The sequence below is a fragment of the Lygodium microphyllum genome, chromosome 23 (genome assembly GCF_053477565.2).
Source record: "Lygodium microphyllum isolate KBCC chromosome 23, Lygodium_microphyllum_v1.1.10, whole genome shotgun sequence".
Lineage (NCBI taxonomy): Eukaryota > Viridiplantae > Streptophyta > Polypodiopsida > Schizaeales > Lygodiaceae > Lygodium > Lygodium microphyllum.
Window position 1 is genome coordinate 31,541,436 of NC_141157.1, and position 20,149 is coordinate 31,561,584.

The following is a 20,149-nucleotide window of genomic DNA, read 5'->3' on the forward strand; positions in this document are numbered from 1 at the left end:
TCTTCTTCTTTTTTTTTTTTTTGGGGGGGGGGGGGGGGGAAAGAGAGAGAGAGAGGGGTGTTGGTAATTCATAAATTGCACTTTACGAGAGACAGAGAGAGAGAGAGTGTGTGTGTGTGTGGAGAGAGAGAGAGAGAGAGGAGAGAGGAGAAGATTAGCGATGGACCTGTGGACGTGTCTACCTACCAACGGACGTGCTTCCTCTGGCCAGCGGATGGGCGTTTCTACCTCGCGCGCTGCCTGAGCTCTTTTGTCTGACCTGTGCAGGGTCCGTTCTGCTCTGCTCGAGCCCTGCCCTGCCTGTGAACAGCCGTCGACCTGCACTGCGAACAACCATTGACCTGCTCTGCAACCTGACGTGTGTCCTTCCTTCCTGTGGTGCCCTGATCTGCCACTAATCTGCATAAGGTCAACGGGTCCCTGTCAGGGTGCGCCAGAGAGAGAGAGAGAGAGCGTGTGTTTCGCTGCCTCTGCCTGGCCCGTTCCAGCCTTCCACGAGACCTGCCCCTGCACGCCTGTCATCTGTCGCTACCATTTCTGCTCTGCGATCAGAGTTTCCCCCAGATCTCCTCGTTCACAGTCCCTGAGTGAGGTGAATGGTCAGCTCTGCCCCGCCTTGCGTGGCATGCCTTCACGCTTCCAGGCAGTACACAACCTGCAGTCCTGTCCTCTGCTGTGCATCCTCTGAGCGCCCTTATCCTGAGCCTGTGGACCAGACATTTAGTATGCGTGCAAGCTGCCCCTGTGCACCGATAACGAGAGCAGACCTGCCCCTGTATAGTGAAAGAGTGTGCGAGAGAGAGAGAATTCTGTGTTCAGAATCTGGGGCTGCTATGGCTAATCTGCAGGAATCTAATGGCATCGATATGGCCTTTCTCGATCAGCAGATTGGGCAAGGGAATGACAAAGACTCCACCAATCCGGATGGTGATTCCTCGGCTGATGAACTCGGCCGTTGCAAGAAAGTGAAGAGATGGGCAAACGTCGTAGGATGTCGGTTGAAGAACCGGTCTTGGGCCCGAATTTGTCTCAGCCAGAGGTTCATGTTTCCTGTTCACAACCCGATGGTTCTTTACAGTTTATGATGGCCACAGCCAATCATTTTATGTCAGATTATGTCCATTGTAATGAGGATAAAGCTAATGCGCTACCGGATGGGGAACAAGTAGTTGCAGTCATGGGAACCGACCTAGTTTTACAATAGATAGCTGCTTTCCATGAGAGGGCAACCATATTTTATTTTACTCAAAGGACTCCTTTGATCACCCGAAATCGTGCTTGGCTACAGTCTATGCTTGCTAGTTTTGAACAGTGCTCCGAAGATGTTTCAAGGCGTATGCAGGTCCCCCTGGTGGAAGAGATATATGATGGCCCTAAGGGGTTCTTTGAGGTTCTTTATCGTTCTGCAGAACTACGGGCTCTTATTATGCAACGCATTCCTCTGTTTATGGATGGGCAATTAGTTCATGTGGTCCCTTGGAGACCCATGGCTGAGTTTCAGGAGGTGCTGAGACAAGCATGCCCAATTTGGGTAGAGGTGGTGGATTTCCCGGCGCATCTCTAGAGACTCCTCCCTCTGGTTTTGAGATCCATTGGGGAGGTTTTGGTAGAACCTCGGCTGGCTTCCCGCAATTGGAATAGGGCATGTATGCTTTGGAATACAAGGAAACCCCGCCCAACGAAGATTCACTTTGAGGTTCCAAGGTTACAAACGTTGGTGTATGAGCTGAAATGGGGTACTTTTGCAAGACGCTGTTTCCGACGTGGCCAGTTGGGCCATTTCATTTCAGAATGCGACAAAAATATGGAGGTAGGGCAATGCCCCATGGACCCAGATATGAAAATGCAAGACCATCTCCCTTAGAAGATGTTTCAGAAGCCCGTGGCTGATCCTGAGCAGCTTTCCCAACATGGCCGTGATGATGGCCAGAAGGTCGTTTCTAATGGTGGTGGGGAGCGTGCTTTGCTTGCGGATGGGCGGAATTTGCCTCTTCAGGAGAATTCCTAGGTTATTGTGGTTCGTCGTAATGCATGACAGGATTCTCGCCCCATCTTCGCGTAATTTGGCAGTAGAAGATAAAAGGCCTTCTAATTTTTCTTTGCAATTCGATGTGCGTGGGAGGCTTGTGCCTCCTCGGGATGGTTTCCGCTCCCAGCAACAGCACTTCCCTTCCCGTGCTTCCATTGCCGGTTTGCAGAAGGCAAATCTTGTTGATGTTATTCGTGGTAAAATGGAGAGATTTCAGGCTGCCAAAGCTATTGATGTAAAAGGGAAAGGAAAAGCGGCGATTTAGTAGTTCTTTTCATTTGTGATTCATCATGAAAATTGCTTTGTGGAATGTGAAAGGCATTTCTTTGGGCAAAAAACAGTATCGGTTGTGGAAAGTGGTGCTAGCTGAAAAATGGGATGTTTTCTGTGCTGTGGAGCATAAACAACATGCTTTGGCTAGATCTTCATATGTATATAAGGATTATGCAGTTTTCTTTAGTGGTCGTCCTCCACACAGATCGGGAGTTATGTTGGCTATCAAATCCTCCCTACAGCCATTGTTGGTCTCTCAAGACCCACGTGGCCGATTTTTGATTCTCGAAATAATTTATGAGAGTGAGGTTTTGTGGATGGTAGGCGTGTATGCTCCTTCTAATGCAAGGGAACGTCATCAGCTTTGGGAAGACCTACACTGCCTTGCCATGGCCAGTCCAAGCTTTGTTATGGGGGATTTTGATGCATGTGTTTCTGCAGAGCACTCCACCTCTCCGCATTCAGTTAGGGATGGTCCTGAGCGACAGGCTTGGGATGCTCTTGCAATGGCATCTTTGAAACAAGACATGTGGTCCTGGATGTATCCATCACAAGCTAGATACACTTATCGTTCTTTTTCAGCATCTAAACACTTGGGCCCGACTAGATAGAATATACATCTGTCAAAGTGACTCTTTTCTTCCTGCAGTCATCGATATGCGCGTGGAAAAACAACATGTTTTGTCAGATCATTACCCCTTGGTCTTGGAAATGAGCCACAAACCTGTTCATGCATTTAAGGCTCTCCTTGCCCGTTTGCCTCTTCGGTTTAATCAATCTTTTTTGCAGCACAATCAGTTTTTGGCAGGTGTTCAGCACTGATAGCCTCTTTTAGCTCCAAGGTCCTCTCTGCAAGGATGGAAGCATGGGCGGTTTTTAGGGATAATATGTGAGTGTTATCCCAACAATATGGTATTCAGCATGCTTCCTTGTTTCGAGCTGAATTGCAGCATGCTCAATCCTTGTTAGCTCATTCCTTGTCTCTGTTTCAAACAGGGGACTCTTAACAATGACTTGCTCACATGCATTGAATGGCTGAAAGGCAGGGTCCAATCTCTTCAGGAAGAGGAATATGCAAAATATAAACTGTTGGCCAGAGCTGAAGCTTTACATGATAACAACTATCAAACTCATCAATTTTTTACTCGTTTGCATTAGAAATATAGCCAGGAAAATATTGTGTGCTTAAAAGATGGGCAAGGTGATATGGTGACCGATCCTACCTCCATTATTCAGATGACTGTTGATTTTTATAGGACCTTGTTGGGTCCGCAAGAGATTCTTTCCGATCCTGTTCTCTCGACTCGAACATATATTTGTGGCCTGGTTAGTATTCAGGTCAAACCAAAATGGGTGAATCTAATGGAGGCTGATATTTCTGAAGATGAAGTGGAAGAGGTGTTGTAGATGAAGTGGAAGAGGTGTTGTCTCACTTGCCTAGAAGGAAAAGGCCAAGCTGGGATGGGCTTCCTAATGAGTTGTTTTCAGCCCGTGTGCAACAACTTAAGAACCCATTAACATGCTTGTGTCAGCAAGTGTGGAACTCTGGTATGATGCCTATGGATTGGAAGATTGTTGTCATCAGATTGTTGCCCAAGGTTCCCTCTTCAACCTCTTTGAAACAATGGAGACCCATTTTTGTTATGGGATCGTTATATAAAATCTTCTCCTAAATTATTGCCAACAAATTGCAAAAAGTTTTTCCGCTCCTCATTCATCCACGTTAATACGGTTTTGTTTAAGGTCGGAATATTATGCACAACATTTTGAATGTTCAGCTCAGAATTGACTATGCCAAAGCTTCTAGCCAGCAGGTTGTTATGCTTCAGCTAGATATTGAGAAGGCTTTTGATCATGTCAGCCAGTCTTTCTTGCGGCAATTAATGTCTAGAATGGGTTTTGGGCCCCGTATGATTTCTCTAGTTGATACTATCAGTCAGGGTGTTGTGGCCCATATTGCTCTTAATGGAGGGATTACAAAGGAAATTGCCTTATCCCGGTCCCTTGGGCAAGGCTGTCCTCTTAGCCCTTTGCTGTTTGCTTTGGTTACTCACCCCATGCTCTCATTACTGAATAAGTTGGCAGCTCAAGGTGAGATAGTTGGCTTAACTCTTCTTGGCAGTAACCAGCTTGTGGGTCAATCTTTGGCGGATGATTCTTTTATGTTCCTTAAGGTGGATGGTATCAATGTTAACCGGGCAACGGTGGCCTGGAATCTTTTTGCTTTGGCATCGGGCCTTCACATTAATACTCAGAAATCCACCCTTCTCTCCTGTACGGAAAATGATCTGCAAGCCTTGGGCTGAAATGCAATTACGGTCACAAGGGGCAATATAACCAGACACTTGGGATACCCTATTGGTGTGGAGGTTACTCCCCAATCCTTGCTGGATTGGATAGCCTCCCAAATTCATGGCAGGTTCATGTACTAGAAATCCCAGAGTTGGCCACTACATGTTAGATTTAAAGTGGCTCAATGTATAATGATCAGTATGATCTCATTCTTTCTACCACTACTTCCTTGGACAAAGAAGTCCATTTTGGATTTGGTTCAGCCTATCAGATTTATGCTCTAGAAAAATAAAGGCAATCGTTGGGGACAGGTATGGATCTCCTAGCAGCATGTGACCACTCCGAAAAGGATAGGGGGGTGCAGCTTTGCTAGATGTCAATTTGCATATGGCCGCTTTGAGGCTTTCCCTATTGCACAGTCTATGTACTCAGTGTCATCCTTGGTCAGACATTGCCAAATTCTTCCTAGAAAAGACTGGCATCTCTCATGGTAGCACGGTTATTCATGCTTCTTGGTGGCATGTGCTTAATTCTATGAGGCCTTTAAAGGTCTCCTAGTCTTTTCTTCTTTCTCATTTCATAGCTTCCTGGCAAGAGATGCTTCGTTTTGCAGTTTGGCGTCTCTCGAATATTCGTAAAGAGGAAAATTCGCTGCAAGAAGAAATACTGGCTTGGTCAAGATTATTGGATTGGCCACAAAAAGATTTGTAGCAAGACAAGTTTAATCGGATGGCTAGGTTGGGGTTGAAGACAATCAGTGATAGTGTTATTCCTGGGTAGGCCCGTCTTTATTCCTTTGGGCGTATTCGTCAGTACTTTCAGGTGCCTCGTGGATACAGGGACATTTGGTCGTCCATACAAGACAATCTTCAGAGGTTCTTTCCTTTGCCTGTATTACAGCCATTGGATCCTTGGCATGACTGGATGTTTGTGGTTCTTGATGATTTTGGAAAAAGGTCAGCTAATCAGATATATCATCAGATGGTGGAAGCCAAGAGATGGGTCATGGGGAAAGTGAATAGATTATGGCATTGTAGAGACAGTAAAAAGAAGTGGAGGGAAAGATTTATCCAGCTTTGGAAGTCTAAGGTCCTGTATTAGGGAAAAGTGTTCATGTGGCGGCTACTCATTGGGGTTCTTCCAACGGGTGAAGTGCTCCGTGCCCGAAAGATCTCTGTTGGGCGTTGTGTTTTCTGCACTGTGTGTGATGAGACATTGCTTCACCTCTTTGTCTCCTGCCCTGTTGCGCGACACATCTGGAATTTCATTTCCCAAGTCTGGTCCCCGGTGACTCAACACCGCCTATCAGTTCGTTCGTGGATTATGGGAGATATGTCCTCTATGCCCTCTTTAAGTTCAGATTGTTCCTACCTATTTCATTTCCTTATATGGACAGCCCTGTGGCATATATGGCGTACTCGCAATGCCTTTATTTTTGATTCAGCATCGGGCATCCATGGGCATGTGGCCCGTGTGTGAGGAATAGTGTTATGGAAAATCTCCTCTATGATGTCAGTGGACCTGGTTCTTCCGGATATTGCTGCTCCCTGGATGGCGATTCTGGTTGTTCTGACAGCTTGCAAGCCTCATGTAAATATTAGTTACTTAGTTACACAAAGAGTGAGAGAGACAGAGTATGCTGACCTCTTGGTCTGATGTAATAGAAAATAACTGCTACAGACAGAATGTTGACCTGATGGTCTGATGTAAATATTCACTATCTAATTCAATTATCTTCATGATAAAAGAGAGAGAGAGAGAGAGAGGAAAAAACATACAATGTTATTTTCAGGATACTTCCAGTATATGCCTTGTAGAGCAATTGGCAGAACTCCACAAGCAAACAAAGCATAAATCATCAAAGAGTGTGCTCCAATCCATTTGAACAATGCCGTGGAAGATCTCCATTTGTAAACATCCACCTTTTTGTAAAGAGAGAACATTTCAGCAGAAAAGTAAAAATGAATAATGTCAGAGTAACAGAAACAAAACACATACCAGCACAAATATGGCACTAAACACCAAAGCAGCAGCACCAGCAGTCAAGAACATGTAGCTCAATGTGTACAGCTGTTTGTTCAATGGCATTCCTGAACAAGTCAAAACGTATCAGAACGGCACCATCAACTGGAAAATGCATTCAGAACTTAAGAGCTCTAATCACAACCATATTACCTCATCCTACAGTAAACATGTTCAACACAAAAAGCTCTAGCAGAAGATTCAGAGATTTCAGACATCTATTTCCTTAGAACAATGTGCTTTTCAAAAACAATTACAGCTCTGCTTCAAACATACAAAGAAAAGCAATAAGCTAGGACATTTAAAAAACGTTTCTTCCTGCAGGCTATAGCACTAGAGATTGGGGATCAATCATTATATTTCTAGTCATAGCTAACTGGTTGGTGAACATGTGTGGAATAGAATCCTTGAAAAGGATCCCTCTACAATCCAAAGTCCTGGAGTCAATAATCCCTAACATCCTAACATGAACCAGATACATGGTAGCTTCACCAGTTTAACAGGGAAAAAAAGATCTTTCCATCAGTTAAAAGCAACAACATGCATAGGTGGTTGGCCTCAGGTTGTTGTATTGACATCTTATTCCTCATCCTTGGATTAAGGACCATGCAAAATTCAAATGCATTATGGCGTTTGGGCAACCCTCTGAAGTGGTGGAGAGATTTTGAAGGACGGTATGCGAATGTAAACCCCCTCTTAAATATCATCTTCTTTCATGGAGAAGCTGTTTTGCCTGGAGCTGTCCATGCCCAAAGCAGATTTGCAAGTTCTGTCTCGACCCTGTGTATGTTGTGCAGCTGCAACTGAAAAAGTTCCTCATAGTTTGTTGTTTTGCCCTTACTCTCATGATCTTGTAGATAGGGTGTTATCAGATTATTGAAGGGTGTGCTTTCCTTCCCATTGTCTTGGCAAACACATTTGAATGTTTATTATTATATCCAACCCTGGTTCATTCAAAGCAACCATCACATGAACAGTAAGAAAATAAGTCAGACATGAATTATGTGAAAGTCACCTGAGAGAAGAAAAACAAGTCAAACTGGCCTATACTAGTCACTGCCCCCTCTACCAATAGAGGGTCAGGAAACAGTGCAATTTGTCAAGTAGCACCTAACAAGCAAGCACAAGCAATGCGGTTAGAATTTAGCACACAGATTATCAACGTCCACATGGCACTTGTCTAGTGTCCATTTTGCTAGTCAGCCAGCCCTAAGGTCCCCTCCTACAACCCTCCCACCTCCATTATCACCATCATCATCTTCTCCCCTGACTGCCTTAGTACAAGTTCAAATCCACGAATGTCAAAACAATGCTGAGGTCATGGTCTGGCCTTAAGGCTTTTAAGGCCTGCAGTTTGGGATTGTTGGAAAATAGGTCAAATGATGTATGCTGCATGATGAGGAGACTTGTATCCCATAAGCACAGGGAGGAGACTGGAGAAGCTGGAAAGCTATAAAGACATGTACTTGGTTCACTTTTCAATGCAATGCTATTGTACTTTGTACTTCACTATGAGTCCCTATATGTCCTACTCGGACTTGTATTTATGAGTCCAAGCATTCTATCTTGGAACCTAATTCAACTGAGTAACAATTAGTGTCATTTGCCTAAGTTGTCATGGTTCTAGTTACTACATTCCAACCTCCATAGCTACAACCATGCTCAAGATCCATGTCCTTCGACATGGTATCAGAGCCCAGTTGGGCATGGCCTAGCTCAACTCAACTCCATTCTCTGCCCTCTCAACTTTGCTTGACCTCAATCTAGCTCAGGTCAAGTCTATGACCTCATCTTCCACTTCTTCTTCTCATTGTTTACCTTGGTAGCCATAGCCAAGCAGCACCTACCCTACTTGAAGCTCTCATATCTCTCTCTATAGGCCAAATCTCACTAAGCTTCCTTCTAGAGAAGTGTTTCCCTGCTGGTAAAGATTTTATGTATTACTTCAAACATCAACATACCCCTGGCTATAGCTTAGCATTGTCAATTTTCTCAATTTCTGCCCTGTGTAACTGCCATAGCCAGGATGACCAAACCAACTTGGAGCTTCTGGATCTCATTACATAGGCCGTATCTTTGAGAACTTTCTTCTAGGGAGATCTTCCTAAGCTCAGGGTGCCCCTCTCTGTTATCTCATAGTAAGAAATTGTGCATTCTACAGCTTGGCATTGTCGTTTTTGGAGCTCGATGTCCCTATCAAGGGCACGTCTATTTGTTCACTTCCTTCTTTCTCGACACACAACAATCTAGCTCAAATGCATAGGGCTTTTGAAGCCCGTGTCACAAGCTTTCTTTCCATAAAAAGAAGTTTTGAAAATGATCAAGTATCCAGCTTACACAAAGAAAAAAACCAAGCTGCTCTAGAAAACCTAATTGCAAACTCCATAGCCAGAAACTTGAAAGCTTGGCATCCTTGTTATTTTCTCACTACCATCATCAATAGTGATTTTGATCACTCTGACATTACCTCTAAAGTCTATTGCAGATCTAGAAGTGCCCAAGGAAGCTCAATAATTACCCAACAACATCAATATCAAGATCTTCAAGACTTAGTATCTATTGATACTCAATGAGTGTCTCTTGCCACTTGTGTATTTAGCTCACTCATGAAAAAGCTATTCACTGATTTTACCTCAGTTGCTCAAAAACTTATTCTTAGCACTTGTAATGATTTAAAGCCCTATTAATCAAATCTATTTGTAAGTCTCAATTTTAAAAATGATAGACACTACCCAAGTGTTCTCGTGGTAAGACCTCCTAAGATGACTGAACTAGAGCAGATAGCAAAGTTTAATGGTGAAGGCTTTCATGCCTACAAGGAGAAAATCATGTACCATCTCATGAGGAAAGACCTCTGGGATCTCTTTGAGGAAGATGATGTAGATGACAAGAAAGAAGATGCTAAAGAGAAAGATGCTACAGAAAACCAACCTAAAACAAAGGCATGGAAGAAGATGAATAACAAAGCTCTAGGTATTATTACATGGCATCTATCAAATGATGTATTACACTACATCTCTAGCATCAGGGATACAAAGAAAGCATGGCAAGAACTTGATAGGATCTTTGGTACACAAGCAAAGAACTCAACAGTAGAATTACTCATGTAGTTTTATAAGTTGAATGTTAAAGATAGTTTGTCTATGCCTGTACACATTACTAAGTTCAAGAGCCTTAAAACTCAGCTTGCAACTCTTAAAAAGAACATTGATGAGGATGAGGCAATAGCAGTGCTACTTGCTAGTGTTAATCATGAATCATATGAGAATCTTGTGTCCACACTAAGTAATGTTCCCAGTCTCTCACTCAAAGACATAGAGCACTCACTACTTAATGGAGAAAGAAAATTTAAAAGCAAGGAAGTAGAAGAAACCAACTGAAGGAATAACCTCTTATACACCAAGGGTACTTGTGCAGCAAAAGAACGTGGTCGAGGATTCACCACCAACAGCAATAAAGACCGATTTATTTGTCATTACTATGGCAAGACTGGCCATGTAGCTAGTGAAGGTTTCCATAAGAAGAGAGCACAACAGGTGCAAGATGATCACCATCAAGGTCAGTTTATGAATGAAGGAGAAGAAGAAGAAGATGCTTCCGCCACCGTCAAAAAGTTTGACAGATTATTCTAAAGAAATTTTCATTGTATCTTTCTCATAGTGGATGTTTTATTTCCCTTAGTGGATTTGTATTGAAAAAAACCCTTGCCAAAAATATAAAATTTCAAGCTTGACTTGACTAGGCTGCACGTGAGCTAGTCTCCCAGGCCAAGTCATCATGCACGGGGAGCAAAAGCCAACAAGTGTAGGAATTCATCATTTGAGGGGGAGTGTTGGAAAATAGGTCAAATGATGTATGCTGCATGATGAGGAGACTTGTATCCCATAAGCACAGTGAGGAGACTGGAGAAGCTGGAAAGCTATAAAGACATGTACTTGGTTTACTTTTCAATGGCAATGCTATTGTACTTTGTACTTCACTGTGAATCCCTGTCATGTCCTACTCGGGATTGTGTTTATGAGTCCAAGCATTCTATCTTGAAACCTAACTCAACCGAGTAACAGTTAGCATCATTTGCCTATGTTGTCATGGTTCTAGTTATTACATTTCAACCTCCATAGCTACAGCCATGCTCAAGATCCATGTCCTTCAACAGGGATGACGTGTATTAACTATGGAACATCGTTTCCAGTTTTTATCACATACTTCTCTAAGTATGATCAGCCATCCCAATAGTTATCCCACCAAGGTTGATTCAAAGTAGTGGTATCACATGAAGACAAAGCCAAAGCTGAGAGACGTGATAAATGACAAAAAGCTTGTATAAGAGAATTTAGAAGAAAAACAAGTCTACATGTGGTACACTGGACACCACCCACACCATGTCCATCTACAAGGAACTACGAGCAGTGTGGAAAACGAGCATATTATTAACTATTGCATGGCAATTCGCTATGACACTTGGCCATATGCAAACTCCCATAAAGTCCACTCCAACCATCTCCATTATCATCTTAAAATGGTTTGAAATCATGAATAACAAAGGGAAGCTCTGTGCTATTATCTAGTAATCCATTTAAATTTATATCTGCATCTCCCATATCTTCCCAAAATACACAACTAAACAGGGGAAATCTTACTAAACCCCTAAGAAATTACTAAAGAAAGCTGACAAAAGAAAGGAACAGGCAAGCTGCTTCATTATTAGCTACCTTATACAAGCCGTACTTTGCTGCTGCTGTGTTCCTGTCTTCAGTAGGCCGCCCAGCTGGTTTTCTACCCCCGGAGCACACTAGACTGCTGGTTAACATTTTCATCCTCTCCAACAGCCCCAACGACTGCATTTCTCACTCTCTACTGCTGTCCTTCATCTTCCAATATTTACTTTGATATTCCACTACTCCGAGCACGAGCACCACTCCATTGTATCATGATTTGGTGTTCATCATTCTTCATTCATCTTGTCTCAATTTCTGCCATACACACTGAGTTTCTCCCCAGAAACCGTATTATCTCTCAACACGGTATCAAAGCATAGCATCCCATCTCTCAAGAAGTGCATGACTTATCTATAAACTCCCATGAACAAGGCTATTTTCAGTATGTATTCACCTCCAAGACTTGAGCAGGACCATGCTTTGTGATTTTGCCAATGACGTCTGCGAAGATAAGCTCCTTCTACGGTTCCGTCACCTGGGATTATTCACATATCTTTGCAGCCATGAATGATGTCATTTTCATGTGTATGTCAGATCCAAGAATTCAGCTGAACCATGCTTGGTTTGATTTATCATTTGGATCTTGTACACACTGTTTATCCAAGGTGCCCAAACTCCTAGGATTGATTTATCATTTGGATCTTGCATGCACTGTTATATACATGGAACCAAACTCCTGAGTTATGTTACCCTGGTCACATTCAAGCTAGGGCCTAAACTAATGACACTATCCAATTATTCATATTATCACCTAGTTATGTCTATCTTTATGTCGCACCATCAAGATTTGTGGCATGCCCATAGATGGATGTTTAGTTTAGAGACACTGTTGATCCTTGGTCCTTACATCTTCCATTACCACAGTCAAAACTTCACAATGCACAAACAATGGTATCAGCTAAAGAGCAATTCATAGCTGTCATAGTATTGGCTATAGAGATATGCAAAGCCATAAACACTATCATCCACCTTTGTATATTTGCTACAAGGACAGCTCTTCTCTTGGCCTTTGATTGCCTTTTAAAACAGGACAGCTAGGATCAATCACATTGGCCCTTTTTTTTTTGGCAAATAAAGTGTGGCTAATTATATTACTTAAGTAAAAACCTGAATACAAGGAAGTGCTCTTGCTCAACAGACTAACTAGAGCTGATGCAGAGTCACACATATATCAAATGTACAAGCCTCTCAGGGCGGCCTAAGGGGGATGGGGTAAACAAGCCATGGAGCAGGGGTGTATTGCCATCTGGGGCTGCCTGCCTGCCATACGAAAAATAGGTCCTGGCCGCCCCAAGTGCGCATGAAATGAGAATGGAGCTCGAGCTCTAGACTTGCCCTGCACCTGGTCCCATCGGCCGCGAAGGGAGTGGATGATAGAGGTCCAGAGTTCTGCTAAGGTTGCCTATGCTGAAAGTCTCTCTCCGTCAAAAGCCTCCTGACACCACACCTTCCAGATATGCCATCCAGTAAGACTCCCTATGATCTCCCATACCTCCGAACGGTCTCCTCTGGGCTCGAGTACCTCGCAGATGGGTAGAGCCTCCAACCCGACCACTGCACACGATCCTACCTCAATAATGAATATCGTGTCCTGCATCCCGGCCTCATGCAGAAAGTGATGTCCTTGGCTGACTGCATGCCAACAAAAAGCTCCCCATGAGATACATCCAAGACTGAGTGCTATACGACAGAGGATGCGGTATGCTCCTCTCCACACAAGTTGCGCCGCCTCACACGACCAAAGGAAGTGCTTTGGAGTTTCCAGAGGCTGTTGTGTGCAGCGCTTACAACCTCCCTCCTTTTGCATCTGGGCTAGCCAACTTCCCACCGCCGAACCTCCATGTGCCACCAGCCATAAGAAATACGATACCCTCCTCGGCCTCCCGCTATCCCATAGACGGCGCCAAAAGGTCCATCGGAAAGCCTCCGTGATGCTGTGCTCCGCCCAGTGCCTACTACGTGATGGCGCCCAACCCATGTCCTCCTACATCAATACGTGTCTACCAATCCTGGCTGTGTACTCCAGGATCCTCAATGGCTTATTGGTGACCGCAATGGCCGACCATAGCCACTCTCCCGGATCCCACTCCAGCTCATCAAGTGGCCTGCCCTCCCAGAAACAAAGGCGCCACTCCCTAAGCTCCTCCCAGAAGACATAAGGGTCCAGCCGCCATGTCTTCCCCTGAAGGCCAACCACCCGAATCCTCCTCCATGGAAGGACAACTATCCCCTCATCCTGCTGCCCTCTGTCAAGGGCCAAACACCCCTCCTCTTGTACAGTGAAGAAAGTCCCATGTGGGGTGCCTCCCACTCTGCCTACCACCTATAGGGGGATACTTGTTGGTGAAAACCTAGTGGCCCATACCTCCCCGGGCTCTGACGACTCGTCTCGGGGGGGGCAAGCCACTCCTGAGGTATAGCTACGTCTATCTCCCTTCTCCTCAACTTCACTCCTCTCTGGCAACTTGATGCTTGTTGCAACTATTGGGAATAAAGGCCCTCGTGCCTTTTAATGTGTGCAGGTGTGAACACACCCTTAGCACTTGTACTTACATATATATATCTATCTAAAAACCTAAAGTGGTACACTCGTCATTGTACCCACAAATCGTGCACACTCTCTACTCTACTCTCTCTCACTCTCTGTCTCGTTACTACTAACCAACTCTGTCTGTCTCGATCCTCGTGCCTTTTGGTCACTACAAACTAATATTACAACTGCGGTTAAGGCGTTCACACACTTGGAGTTCGTGCAGGTCAACAGGTCACATTTCTGTCAAGTGACAGTTGTGCAGGTACAGGTTAAAAATGTCATTTCTGAATAGAAGACATGTCGTTTTCTGACCTAGCAGGTGAAACGATTGCAGTTGACATACGATCAATGGGCAACTAGCAAGGAGCGACCGAGCTGGTGACGAGGCAGGCAACACGAACGAAAAGCTGGTGACGAGCTCGTGATGGGGCTATCAATAAACTTGCAACAACTAGGACGACCTATAACAATTGCACAACCGGACTGAGAGTTTCCGCGTGACAAACGACGGATTCCTCTGCGCAATGGGATTGCAAATCTTCCGCGACAACGGCCTATTTTTTAATTTACTTCTTTTTTTTTCACCCCTTTACCATATGTTCACACCTACAAGCACAGAGTGCAAATCTATGTCTTGAAATTTGGGGTTTTCCCAAATTTGTTGCCTGACACACATTGCAATGATCTCTAAACCAAAATTACTGACATTGAATGCACAAGCCTCTGAAATTTTGGGGGATTCTTAAATGTAAGTGAAATTTATTTTGCTTGGATAAGTCAATTTCACTCAAATTTGTGCAATCTTGGCTTGAAAATTTGGGGCTTTTCCTGGACTTCGGGATTGTGATGCAAGACAAGAAATTTTGTCTCAGAAATTGCAAGAGTTTGTGACATTTTAACTCTGACATTTTGGGCTTTTCATATACATGCAAAAATTGGGCTGAAATTTACCCAATTTCTTGACATTGATGCACATTGAACCTCGTACAATTTGGGGCTTTTACAATTTGGGCAAAATTTGTGCGTCATTTGGTCATTTTATGTACACGCGGGTTTAATTTTGTGCAATTTGGACATCTAGCATCTGGAAAATTTTGGGAGTTTTGCTGAAATCGCTCTATTTTGGCAAAATTGGCATGTTCTATGCATGTCAGAGACAATGCAGATGAGTGGTTGATGCTTTGAGCAAAAAAAATTTGGGGCCTTTGACCATGTCAAATTTTATGCCCGTGGATACATGTACAACAGAAATTGCAGCTAAAATTTGGGATTCCTCATGTAATGTGATGTATTTGCCCTTGGAACAGCTGTAATCAGTTGTGGAATGTTGTAGCACATGGTTTGGTGCTTCTGAAAATTTCATTACACATCTGAAATCTTTGCTTCTACGTGGTCATTTATTGCTGGTTGGTACTTGTCTGTACCTTGGTCACTTGTGTGACAGTTTGGGCCTGCATTTGCTGAATTTTTTTGTCACATTTGGGCTGAAAATCATGGCTGGCAGCAATGACAGCAGTAATCTCATGCACATAAAGAAGCATGAAGGAGCAAATAACTTTGCAGTTTGGCCAAAACAGTGCTCCAATATCCTGTTGCAAAAGAAGCACGCGAAGCCGATTATGACCAAAGGGGTAAAGCCCGCAGACATGGAACAGGACAATTGAGATGAGTTAAATGAGCTTGCAGTTAAATGAGCTTGCATGCTTAACCATCAAGCTATCGATTTCTAATGCCTTGTTGTTTAACATTGAAGGTTTGGATTTTGCATATGCTATTTGGACTCCACTGGAAGAACTGTATGAACAGAAGAGTGTTGCAAGCAAAGTGTAATGGCTGAAAAAGCTTATGGATTTGCGTATGAAAGAGGGTACAGCAATGTCTACTCACTTGAGTGAGTTTAACTCCATTTTCAGCCAATTGGTTGCCTTGAAGTTCTTGATTGATGAAGAATTTAAGACTATGTTCTTGCTTTGCAGCATGCCAGAGAGTTGGGATACATTCAGGACTGCTATGGGCAATTCTAATGCAATTCTTTTGTATGCTGATGTAGAGAGTCCTCTACTCATGGAAGAAATGAATCAGCAGAACAATGCATCCAGTAAGTCTTCTGGTGCTTTGCATACTAGGGGCACATCACAACAGAAAGACAAATCTGATAGCAAGGGACGCAGTAAATCACATAGCAAAGATGTTGAATGCCATCATTGTGGCAAGAAGGGTCACTTTAAACATGACTACTACAAATGGAAGAAAGAGAAAGGAAAGGGCAAGAAGACAAATGATAGCAAGGAAGAGAAGAAAGAGGGTTAACCCAAGAAGAGCACTGTCGAAATTGAAGAGGTGAATGTAGTCACTCATGACAGTGACAGTGGGAATGACGTACTTTTGGTCTCTTCACACTTTGGTGCACATGCTTTACTTGCAGATACAGATGATGACATGCATACCTAGATTCTCTATTCAGGTGCTTCCTTTCATGTCACCCCTCATCAAGAGTGGTTCTCTGCCTATAGAGGGGGTCAACATGGTATTGTCCATCTTGGGAACAACTATGCATGTGACATTGCAGGTATTGACAATGTGCAATTGCAAATTCAGCATGGTTCTGTCTTCGCACTTCGGTATGTACGGCATATACCTCAACTCAAAAAGAGCTCGATTAGCACAGGGCAACTAGATGATGATGGATTTCATATCACCTTTGGTGATGGGAAATGGAAGATCTGTAAGGGACCTAGGGTTATTGCCACAGGTTGCAAGAATGATACTTTGTATCCACTTCATGTATCTAGTGTGCATGACCGTGTTGTTGCCGTGACCAAGCAACCAAGTGTTTCCATGTGGCATGGCCGGTTGGGACACATGAGTCAATCTAGAATGAAATTGCTTTCTCATTTGGGTTACTTGCCTTGTCTTCATTATGCTGATTTTGAGCATTGTGATCATTGTATCTATGGTAAATATGCACAGACATCTCATAAAAAGTCACTTTCGTTGAAATCTTCTCCTCTAGAGTTAGTACATTCAAATGTATGTCAAATGCCAAGATTATCTTTAGGGGGAAAAAAATATTTTGTCACCTTTGTCGATGATGCTACACGAAAGGTATGGGTTTATCCTATTTGTAGCAAGGATGAAGTGCTTGACAAATTTAAAAATTCTTGGCATTGGCTGAAAATCGAACAGATTAGACACTTAAGTAACTTCACTCTAACAATGGTGGGAAATATGTGTCTAAGGCCTTTCAGGCATTTTGTGACAGCAAACGAATAAAGTGGGAGCTCACTGCCCCTCATAATCCACCCCAAAATAAAGTCGCAGAGCATATGAATCGGACCATACAGGATAAGGTCTGTACGATGCTCTCTCATACTGCATTACTCCATGGTTTTCGGGCAGAGGCTGTTATGACAGCCGTACACTTGATTAATCGGTCACCAAACAAGTCTTTGGGGGAGGAATTCCCCAAGAAGCGTGGTCGGGCAAGGCACCTTCATATGCTCACCTAAAAGTATTTGGCTGCGAGGCTTTTATGCACATTCGTAAAGAAAAACACAGAAAACTTAAGCCAAAGTGCTGGAAAAGGCGTCTGTAGTAGTCAATGGCAATCTCCATCACCCCGTCTGGGCTAGAATGAGTCCTCCCACACTGATCCCAAAGACTGCATATTTGCTCTCCTGAAGTGCGGGGCTGATGCACCTGGAAAAATTCCCTGCACATCGTGTCTCCTTTCTACGCCCAGAAGGCTGCTGAGGTACGGAATGAGAACTCCGAGTGCTTGTCCTCTAGGCCGGCAATGGCTGCTCCTACGCGCATCTTCTGTGCGTAGAGGATGGGATCCCCTGGTGCCTCCTATCGTAATCTCTGCATTGCTGCTAGGCCCCATCAGAGTACTCTCTCCTTCTCCCAGCTCTGTTGCCTAGCCTATAAGGCTGCCTCCTAGCAGATACTACCCGACTCGGCTAGAAACTCTGCAACTTCTTATGCGATCCGGTCCCTCCTAACCCACTCCCTATTCCAGATCTGCTCAATCTGTCTCTTCACCTCCTCCCTCCTATAGATCAAGTCAAGGATCTGACAGGATCGCGTGTCTAGGGCAAATGGTGGGGGATCTAGTGTTAGGAGAGCTAGACAGTGATCGGACAAAGTGGTGCCCACCAATTCCCCACCTGGCCTCCGCAAGAGCATCCCACTCTCCCACGAAGAACCTATCCAACCGCTCCAGCAGGACTCCGCCTAGCTGCCTGTATTCCCAAGAGAAATCCAACGATCTCTCCCTCTTGTGAAAAGTTGGGTCTCTCCAAGCATCGTGTGCTCCTACTGCCAGTAGGAAGACCTCCCATGCCTCCTGCTCCTCCCCAGCCATGCCCTAGTAGTTTCTGCCTATGCCTTGCTGGTCCTCTAAGGCCTCCAAGTTGTTGAAGCCTCCTCCAACGATCCAAGAGTCCACCTCTGGGAGTCTTGCTGCGATCTCCACCTAGAACCTACTGTGTGCCCTAACCTCAGTAGGGGCATAGACATTGAGAACTCCAAGGCACGAGTCCCCAATATCCAATCCGATCCATAGAAGCCTCCCTGCTATGATCGTCCTATGGTCTCATACACAGGCACTGAGGCTCGGGACAATAGAGGTGCATACACCTCCACTCCTTCCGTGCGCACCGATGACGTGCTCCCTGTAAGTGTGTGAACTACACGAGAGTACATTCCCTACCCGCTGAGCCTGGGCGAGAGTGAGCTTGTGCTCTTGTATCAGTAAGATGTCGATCCGTCCAGCAAGGGCACGCTACAACTCTTGCTAAACAATCAACTTCTTGAAACCACGTGCTCCACTATAGTGGAGGCTGTTCACATTCCAGGATACAAGATATAAACTCACGGGGATACCTGTAACTGACCGAACAGAAATCTGTTTGGTGTGAAAGCTGCTGATGAGGAAGAGAAGCTATGAGGCATGCAGATATGCTTCGCTGCCAGCATGGACAATGAGCTCCATTCCCCCATGGTAGCCCTTGGGTGCCATGGGGGTGATGGATGCACCTGGTGGTACCACTAGGGCATCTATTAGCCAAGCTAAGAGGCGAGACTCTGTGCACTGGCAGAAACGGGCCGCTTGCACCAAGGGCCACTCGACCACATCTATCGAGGCTCTCCACTGCGAAGGGGCTCGAAAGATAATGCTCAGATGTGGGACCTCAACCCCAGTCCACTAGTTAATGTCCATCACGCAACCTGGCCACTGCTGGGAGAAGAGTGTCAATCCACCTTCTCCCATCCACTGAGAGATGCTAGACTACCAGTGAGTGGAGAATATCGGTGTATGGGGATCCTCACCTCCTGTGGAAAGGGGGGGGAAATGGGTGGGGATCAAGGGTACTGGTCAGCGGCGAGGATGGTGGAGATGGGGAGAATCAAGGTGTGGTGGGGTGGTCAGAGACACATGGCAGGTATGGGGGAGGGTCGGTAGCTCTGGAGGGTGGGGGTTGTGGACTAGGGTCGGGAGGGGGTGAGGGATATGGGCCCTCGGGTGAGGTCGCCTATGACGCCTCTGTGGGGGGTGCATGTGTAGGCCTGTGGTCCTACCGAGGGGGCATGGTGTTCTGCCAGGGGAGCGACGCTCACCCTCTTACTCCCTATTGTCATAGTTGTGTCTAAGGGGCTGCTGACTACGGCCCCCCTTGCCATCTCCCTCTCTATCGTCTCTGGCCCCGTGTGAAGCCGTCCGCGTCCACCTGTGGGCCTGTTGGCGAAGCTACCTTGGCTCCAAAGCGCGTGCACTCTACTGCCAAATTCCCAAAATCATGGCAACTTAGACATTGCCCGAACTGCCCCGTCACAATAACCTGCTCCCTAAAGGAGTGTGCACTTGCCTCAATCTCTAAAAATTGTGGCATGTTCTTTGTCTCTTTTACTGTCACCCGTACCTTTGGGACTCCTACGGCTGTTACTGCGTCCGCAAAAGAGGCAAGAAGGACAGTGCCGAAGAGCCGTCCAAAGTCTTCCACAAGCTGACGATACTCTATCGCCAATCCAAGGAAGAGTAGGGTGACCGAGTGTCTAAGGAAACTGTTGTGGAGCACGAATGCCTCCACTGTTAAACCACTGTACCAAGGAACCATGTAAATGACCCCCTTCGTGGAGGCATAGGGTGAATTGGCCAATAACTCCTGGGCTGCATCTGCGGAGGTGAGTCATACTATGAAGATCCCTTGCCCCATGAGAATCACCTCCAAGATCTGCGCCGTGCCAATGCGTAGCGTGGAGTGAAGCCAGTCCCGGAGC

The 20,149-nt window shown here is 45.0% G+C and overlaps 1 protein-coding gene across 3 annotated transcripts in view; it reads right to left on the bottom strand.

Moving 5' to 3' along the window:
• Positions 1–20,149, bottom strand: part of LOC148016022 (uncharacterized) — an 82,212-nt gene that overhangs the window by 1,465 nt on the left and 60,598 nt on the right. For 2 of the 3 annotated variants that reach the window (XM_087664383.1, XM_087664382.1), the window contains exons 12-13: positions 6,593–6,684; positions 6,373–6,516 (exon numbers count right to left, since the gene is read on the bottom strand). In XM_087664383.1, coding sequence (XP_087520509.1) covers positions 6,373–6,516; positions 6,593–6,684 — 236 coding nt within the window. Of the gene's footprint in view, positions 1–6,372; positions 6,517–6,592; positions 6,685–20,149 lie in introns of those variants that run through there. The other variant, XR_015688119.1, reaches the window with a different exon arrangement.